Source organism: Mesitornis unicolor, unplaced genomic scaffold (assembly GCF_000695765.1).
Source record: "Mesitornis unicolor isolate BGI_N332 unplaced genomic scaffold, ASM69576v1 scaffold24260, whole genome shotgun sequence".
In the NCBI taxonomy this organism is placed as follows: Eukaryota; Metazoa; Chordata; class Aves; order Mesitornithiformes; family Mesitornithidae; genus Mesitornis; species Mesitornis unicolor.
In genome coordinates this window covers 1-9,247 of record NW_010156568.1, presented here as the reverse complement: position 1 = coordinate 9,247, position 9,247 = coordinate 1, and the positions used below count along the sequence as shown (strand labels likewise).

Here is a 9,247-nt window from a genome sequence, read left to right as displayed (position 1 = left end):
CAAAACAGCCAAATCCCCCCAGAAATCACAATAAATCCCCCCAAAACAGCAAGATACTCCCCTATACTCACCAGAAACCTCCCTAAAAAGGCCAGAAACCTCCCCAGACAGCAAGATACCCCCCTATACTCACCAGAACCTCCCTCCAAATGGCCAGAAACCCCCAAGAAATCACAATAAATCCCCCCAAAATGGCCAGAAACGCCCCCAACCTGCCCATAAATCCCCCCAGAATGGCCAGAAACACCCCCAAACCAGCAAGCAGACCCCCCCAAACTCCCCAAAAGCCCCCCCCCCAGACCTGAGGTACTGCTTGCTGCGGGGGCACTTGCAGAGGTCGTCCATGTGGTAGAGGCAGACGAGGCGCTGGGGGCAGTCGTAGCAGGCGAGGGCCGACAGGAAACACGTCGTCTTGCACTTGTCGCACTGCCGCTCGTCGTCCGGCAGCAGCTCGAACGCCTCCCGCTCCGCCTCCGTGATGCCCTTGGGACGGCCCAGAGAACGTTGAGATTGAAAATGTAACACAGTATAACTTAAAAACAGGACAAGACCGTGATAGGACCCGATAGGACCTGATAGACCATGACAGACCATGACAAGACCTGATAGACCACGATAAGACCCTGATAAGACATGACAGGCCATGACACCCCACAATTAGACCATGATAGACCACGATTAGATCACAATAGGACCTGATAGACCACAACAGGACCTGACAGACCATGATAAGGCCATGATAGGACACAATAGGACCATGATAAGATCTCATAGGACATGATAAGACCATGACAGGACCCTGACAAGACCTAACAGACCATGATAAGACCATGTTAAGACCCTGACAGGGCCTGATAGACCATGATAAGACTATGATAAGACATGACAGACCATGAAACCCCACGATTAGACCATGATAGACCATGATAAGACCTGGTAAAACCATTATAAGACATGATAGACCATGATAGGACCTGATAGACCATGGTAAGACCATGACAAGACCCAATATACCACAATAAGACCATGACAAGACCTGATATACCACGGTAAGAGCATGATAAAACCCAACATACCATGATAAGACCATGATAAGACCACGATAAGACCTGATAAGACCATTATAAGACATGAAAGACCACGATAGGACCTTATATACCACGACATACCATGATAGGACCTGATAGACCATGGTAAGACCATGACAAGACCCAATATACCACAATAAGACCATGACAAGACCTGATATACCACGGTAAGAGCATGATAAAACCCAACATACCATGGCAAGACCACAATAAGACCATGATAGACCACAAGACCTGATAGACCACAATAAAACCTGATAAGACATTATAAGACACGAAAGACCATGATAGGACCTTATAAGCCATGATATACCATGATAGGACCTGATAGACCATGATAGACCATGATAAGACCTGATAGGATCTGACAGACCATGACAAGACCATGACACACCACGGTTAAACCATGATAGACCACGATAAGGCCTGATAAGACCATTATAAGACACGATAGACCATGACAGGACCTGATAGACCACGGTAAGACCATGACAAGACCCGATACACCATGGTAAGAGCATGATAAAACCCAACATACCATGGCAAGACCATGACAAGAGCACAATAAGACCTGATATGACCTGATAGACCATGATAAGACCTGATAGACTATGATAAGACCACGATAAGACCTGAAAGACCCTGATAAGACCCTGGTAAGACATGACAGACAATGACACCCCAAGGTTAGACCATGATAGACCACAATAAGACCTGATAAGGCCACAATAAGACGTGAAAGACCATGATAGGACCTTATATACCATGATATACCATGATAGGACCTGATAGACCATGGTAAGACCATGACAAGACCTGATATACCACAGTAAAAGCATGATAAAACCCGACATACCATGGTAAGATCACGATAAACCATGATAAGACCGTGATAAGACCTGACAGACCATGATAAGACCATGATAGGATCTGATAGGACCTGATAGACCACGATAGGACCTGATAGGATCTGACAGACCATGACAAGACCATGACACACCACGGTTAAACCATCATAGACCACGATAAGGCCTGATAAGACCATTATAAGACACGATAGACCATGACAGGACCTGACAGACCACGATAAGACCAGGACAAGACCTGATAACGCCATGGTAAGAGCATGATAAAACAAAACATACCATGGCAAGACCATGATAAGACCATGATAAGACCATGATAAGACCTGATAGGACCTGATAGACCATGATACGACCTGATAAGACCTGATAGACCATGACAGACCATGCACAGACCATGAACAGACCTGACAGGACCTGATAGACCATGACAAGACCATGATAAGACGTGATACACCACGATAAGACCACGATAAGACCTGATAAGGCCACAATAGGACCTTACATACCATGATAGGACGTGATAGACCACGGTAAGACCATGACAAGACCCAATATACCATGACAAGACCTGAAATATCATGATAAGACCATGACAAGACCCCACACACCACGGTAAGAGCATGATAAAACCCAACATACCATGGCAAGACCATGATAAGACCATGACAAGACCTGATAGACCATGACAAGACCTGATAGACCATGACAAGACCTGATAGACCATGACAAGACCTGATAGACCATGACAAGACCTGATAGACCATGACAAGACCTGATAGACCATGACAAGACCTGATAGACCATGACAAGACCTGATAGACCATGACAAGACCTGATAGACCATGACAAGACCTGATAGACCATGACAAGACCTGATAGACCATGACAAGACCTGATAGACCATGACAAGACCTGATAGACCATGACAAGACCTGATAGACCATGACAAGACCTGATAGACCATGACAAGACCTGATAGACCATGACAAGACCTGATAGACCATGACAAGACCTGATAGACCATGACAAGACCTGATAGACCATGACAAGACCTGATAGACCATGACAAGACCTGATAGACCATGACAAGACCTGATAGACCATGACAAGACCTAATAGACCATGATAAGACCTGATAGGACCTGATAAGACCCTGACAGGACCTGATAAGACCTGACAGGATGTGATAGGCCATGACAGACCATGCACAGACCTGACAGGACCTGATAGACCACCACAAGACCATGATAAGACGTGATACGCCACGATAAGACCACGATAAGACCTGATAAGGCCACAATAGGACCTGATAGACCATGATATACCATGATAGGACCTGATAGACCACGGTAAGACCATGACAAGACCTGAAATACCATGACAAGACCTGAAATATCACGGCAAGACCATGACAAGACCCCATACACCATGGTAAGAGCATGATAAAACCCAACATACCATGGCAAGACCATGATAAACCATGATAAGAGCTGATAGACCATGATAAGACCTGATAGGACCTGATAAGATGTGATAGACCATGACAGACCATGCACAGACCATGAACAGACCTGACAGGACCTGATAGACCATGACAAGACGTGATACACCACAATAAGACCACGATAAGACCTGATAAGACCTGATAAGACCTGATAAGAACACGATAAGACCAGACCATGATTAAGACCACGATAAACCATGATAAGACCTGATAAGACCTGATAAGACCATGATAAGACATATAAAACATAATAAAACACAGATTAAAAGTAGTTAAAGTGGGTAACTGTTTAAGCTGGAGAGTTAAAAGGGAACGTCCTGATTAATTAAAGTAGATAAAATTAGGTATCTATTCTGATTTATCAGCTAAAAGAGGTGTTTCTTTCGATTAACTCAAGCAGTTAAAATAGGTACTGGTTAATTTTGGTTGATAATTAAAATAGATATTTATTTATTGTGAGGGATTGGGTAAAATAGGCCCCATGGATGCTACAAGGGGATGAGCGGCTGGAAAGGACCTGGGGTGCTGGTGGCAGCAGTGCCCATGAGCAGCAGTGAGCCCCTGAGCCAAGAAGGCCAACGCCATCCTGGGGTGGATGAGAATCAGGGTGGTTGTAGGGCAGAGGGGTTCTCCTGCCCCTCTGCTCTGCCCACAGCTGCAATCTTGGGTCCAGTTCTGGGCCCTCAGCTCAAGGAGGACAGGAAGTGCTTGAAAGATGCAGCAGGGCCACAGAGATGAGGTGTGGACCCGGCAGCCATGGTGAGCCAGCGGCCTTGCCGTGTTTCCTCACCGTACGAGCGCTATCACTTGGAGCAGTGACCCCTGGGGAGCATCTCCTGCTGAGGGAGCTGGGGCTCTTGATTTCAGAGCAGAGGAGACTGAGGGTGCCAGAGCACGGCCCAGGCTGTGGAGAAGTTTTGGGGTCCCCTTCTGTGGAGACACCCAAACCCCTGGCCGTGCTCCTGCCCTGGTGACCCTGCAGGGGTTGGACTGGGAGGGCTTTTGGGGTCTCTTCCAACTCCTCCTATCATGATCCTGTGAAGTGCTGGTTTATCTTGAACTCCATAAACAAGCCCTGTCGTGACTGTGACCCCGTCAACACCCCAAGGACCCCCAAAAAACGAAACCCCTAAAAAAATACACTCCATTTTCAATTACGGAGGCGTTCCCGGACCTTTTCCAGCAGCGCCTTGCGCAGCTTGCGCTCCTCCTGCACCAGGACGAACATCTCCTTGTGGACGGCGGCGGCGAGGTTGAGGTCCAGCTTTTCGGGGCAGGCAGCCATCTTGCAGATCAGCTCCTCGTGGGAGAAGACGCAGTAGCGGCGCAGGCGGCGGTAGTGCTCGATGCATTGGCGGCCGGCAGGGAGCTGCGGGGTGGGGGACACCCCCAAATTTAAGGGGACGTCCCCAAATTTAGGGGGACACCCCCTTTAGCCACCCAAAATGGACCCCAAGGAGCCAAACCCCTAAAATCCCCACTCATCCCTAAGGATCCATCAGGAATCTGGGAGCTGTGGGGACCCCAAATTTAGGGACCTTCCCCTTTAGGTCCCAAATTTAGGAAGACACTCCCTTTAGACCCCAAATTCAGGGAGACAGCCACTTTTAGGTCCCAAATTTAGGGAGACTCCCCATTTAGACCCCAAATTTAGGGGGACACCCCCTTTAGCCACCCAAAATGGACCCCAAGAAACCAAACCCCTAAAATCTTCGCTCATCCCTAAGGATCCATCAGGAATCTGGGAGCTGTGGGGACCCCAAATTTAGGGACTCTCCCCCTTGAGGTCCAAAATTTAAGGGGACATCCCCTTTGGACCCCTAATTTAGGGAGACGACCCCTTTAGACCCCTAATTTAGGGGGACACCCACTTTTAGGTCCCAAATTTAGGGAGACACCCACTTTTAGGTCCTAAATTTAGGGAGGCCCCCCCATTTAGACCCCAAATTTAGGGGGACACCCCCTTTAGCCACCCAAAATGGACCCCAAGGAGCCAAACCCCTAAAATCCCCGCTCATCCCTAAGCAGCTCCCAGCTCAAATTTCGGGAGTTTCTCCCCCTCAAATTTCGGAGTTTTTCTGCCTCAAATTTTGGTGTTTCCCTCCCTCAAACTTCGCACTTTTTCTCCTTCAAATGTTGCCATTTCTGTCCCTCACATTGTGCCATTTTTCTCCCTCAAATTTGGGAATTTCTCCTCAAATTTTGGGTGTTTTTCTCCCTCAAAATTTTGCCGTTTCCCCCTGCAAATTTTCACATTTCCCTCCTGCAAATTTTGGGCGTTTTTCTCTCTCAAATTTTGCCATTTTTCTCCCTCAGATTTTCAAGTTTCTCTCCCTCAAATTTTGAGCGTTTCACCCCTCAAATTTTGCCATTTTTCTTCCTCAAACTTTGCCATTTTTATTCCCCTCAAATTTTCACGTTTCTCTCCCTCCAATTTTGGGAATTTCTCCCCCTCAAATTTTGCCATTTTCCTCCCCCTCAAATTTTCACGTTTCCCTCCTGCAAATTTTGGGCATTTCACCCCTCAAATTTTGGGAACATTTCCCTCCCTCAAATTTTGCAATTTTTCTCCCACAAATTTCCACGTGTTTCTCCCGCAAATTTTGGACGTTCTCTCCCTCAAATTTTTGCCATTTCTCCCTTTAAATTTTCACGTTTGTCCCTCAATTTCTTTTGGTCTTTTTCTCCCTCAAATCTGGGAATTTCTCCTCCAATTTCTGGTGTGTTTCTCCCTCAATTTTGGGAGTTTCCCTTGAATTTAAGAATTTCTCCCCCTCAGATTCGGGAACTTTTCCCCCTCAGATTCGGGAACTTTTCCCCCCTCAGATTCGGGAACTTTTCTCCCTCAAATTTCCACATTTTTTTCCCTCAAACTTGTGCATTTGTCTCCCTCAAATTCAGGCACGTTTCTCCCTCAAATTTTTGGCATTTTTCTCCTTCAAATTTTCAAGTTTCTCCCTCCACAAATTTTGCAATTTTTCTCCCTCAAATTTTGGGAATTTCTCCTCCTCAAATTTTGGCGTTTCTCTCCCTGAAGTTTTCGTGCTTCTCCCCTTCAAATCTTCACGCGTTTCCCTCTCCAATTTGGAAACTTTTCTCCAATTTTTGGTACGTTCTTTCCTAAAATTTTGGTGTTTCCCTCCCTCAAATTTTGGTAACTTCTCCTAAAATTTTTGCTGTTTTTCTCCCTCAGATTTGAGAATTTCTCCTCCTCAAATTTTGCCGGTTTTCTCCCTCAATTTTTCGAGTTTCTCTCCCTCAAATTCTGGGAGAGTTTAACCCTCAAATCTTCGATGCTTCTCTCCCTCAAATTTTCAAGTCTTTTCCCCCTCAAATTTTGCTCTTTGCCTCCTTCAAGTTTTGCTGCTTCTACCTCTCAAATTTTTGAAGCATTTCTCCCTCAAATTTGGGAATTTCTACCCCTCAAATTTGGGAGTTACTCCCCCTCAAATTTTAGCGTGTTTCTCCCCCAAACCTTCACGTTTCTCCCCCAAACCTTCACGTTTCTCCCCCAAACCTTCACGTTTCTCCCCCAAACCTTCACGTTTCTCCCCCAAACCTGGAAAGTCCTCTCCCTCAAACTTGTAAAGTTCTCTCCATTCAATTTTCACGTGTCTCTCCCTCAAATTTTTGAGTTTCTCCCTCAAACTTTGAAAGTTTCCCCCTCAAATTTTCGCTCTTCTCCCTCATCTTTTTGGCCTGTTTCTCTCTTAACTTTTTGGGGTTTCTCCCTCAAATTTTCAGCGTTTCTCACCCAATCAGCAGTGCAGAAGTTGACGGCCTCGGCGAAGTTGTAGCCTTGGTTGAAGCCGCTGTGGTAGGCCCGGGGGAAGGTGATGACGAATTCCCCGGCGCACTGGTTCGTCCGCACCACCTACAAAAAGGGGGCAAATTTTGGGGCAAACTGGGGTGTAAGGAAACTTCTGGGGGCCTGGGGAACCTCGTCGATACTCACGGGAACGCCGTGGGCCATGAGGGTGTTGGGGTTCATGAGGGTGACGAGTTGGTGGAGGAGGTCGGGTTGGCTCTCGAAAAGTTCGGGCGTCAGCTTCTTCATCACCTCCTCCAGGTGCTCGGCGGCGAAAGAGGGGACCCCGTACCACGTTTTGGGCTCACCCCTGCCAAAAAACAGGGGTCAGGGGCACCCCAAAACCCCCCCTTCACCCCCCACCACGGTTTGGGGCCTCCTTGGGGGGGAAACAGGGTGAGGGAGACCCCAAAAATGCTCCTCCCACCCCATACGACGTCTTAAAATGTTCTCCTGCCCCATACTGTGTTTTGGGGTCACCCCTGCTAAAAATGGGGTCAGGGCACCCCAAAACACCTCTTCTCGACCCAAAACCCATCTTGGGTTCACCCCTGGGTGGGCAGAATGAGGTCAGGACACCCCAAAATCCCTTTTCCCACCCCAAAAAGTCATCGTGGACTTGATCCTGGGGGGTCTGAGCACCCCAAAAATGGCTTCTCATCCCAAAACCCATCCTGGCCTTGACCTTAAGTGGGTAAACAAGGTCCTGGGGTACCCCAAAATCCTTCTCTCACTCCAAAACCCATCTTTGTCTCACCCCTGAGGGATCAGGGCACCCGAAAACCCATCATGGGCTTGACCCTGGGTGGAAGAACAAGCTCAGAAGCCTCCCGAAAACCCATTTCCCACCCCAAAACCCATCTTAGGGTCATCCCTGGGTGGGTAGAATGAGGTCAGGGCACCCCAAAAATCCCCTTCTCACCCTAAAACCCATCATGGGCTTGACTTAGAATGGTCAGGACACCCCAAAACCCATCTTAGGTTCACCCCTGGGTGGGCAGAATGAGATCAGAGTACCCCAAAACCCCTTCTCCCACTCCAAAACCCATCTTAGGGTCACCCCTGGGTGAGCAAAATGAGATCAGGACACCCCAAAACCCTCCTCTCACCCTCAAACTTACCTAAGTGTGAGGAGACAAGGTCTGGGGTACCCCAAAAACCCCATTTCCCACCCCAAAACCCACCTTCAGCTCGCTTCTGGGTAGGAGAACAAGGTCTGGGGTACCCCAAAATCCTTCTCTCACCCCAAAACCCATCTTCATATGGAGGAACAAGGTCTGGGGTACCCCAAAACCCCTTCTCTCACCCCAAAACCCATCTTAGGGTCATCCCTGAGCAGTTGTGGCACCCCAAAACCCCTCCTCTCACCCCAAAACCCATCACGAGCTTGACCTTAGGTGAAAAAACAAGCTCAGGAGCCACTCAAAAACCCCATTTTCCACCCCAAAACCCATCTTAGCCTTACCCCTGGGGGATCAGGACACCCCAAAATCCCTCATCTCACCCCAAAACCCATCTTAGGTCCACCCCTGGGTGGGCAGAATGAGGTCAGGGTACTCCAAAAGCCATAATGGGTTTAATCCTGAGGGTTGTGGCACCCCAAACCCCCTCTTCTCACCCTAAAACCCATCATGGGCTTGACCCTGGGTGGAAGAACAAGCTCAGGAGCCCCCAAAACCCCATTTCCCACCCCAAAATCCCACCTCAGGCTCACCCCTAGGTGGAAGAACAAGGCCAAAAGCCCCCCAAAACCCCTTCTCCCACCTCAAAACCCATCTTAGTCTTACCCCTGGGGGGCCAGGGCACCCCAAAACTCCTCTTATCACCCCAAAACCCATCATGGGCTTGATCCTGAGGGGTCAGGACACCCCAAAATCCCATTTCCCATCCCAAGCCCCACCTCAGGCTCACCCCTAGGTGGAAAAACAAGGCCAAGAGCCCCCCCAAATTCCCCCCAGCGCCCCTCCAAGCCCCCCACCAG

General features: G+C 48.4%; 1 protein-coding gene across 1 annotated transcript; it reads right to left on the bottom strand.

Annotated features, from left to right (window-relative positions):
* Nucleotides 1–301: 301 nt before the first annotated feature.
* Nucleotides 302–8,067, bottom strand: LOC104547877 (lysine-specific demethylase 5C-like; the record flags this gene model as incomplete). Its single annotated transcript, XM_010193741.1, has 5 exons — nt 302–483; nt 4,633–4,827; nt 7,213–7,332; nt 7,414–7,576; nt 8,024–8,067. Coding segments are annotated over 5 exons (704 nt in total), but the record flags the coding sequence as incomplete, so codon positions are not given.
* Between the last annotated feature and the right edge of the window lie 1,180 nt (nt 8,068–9,247).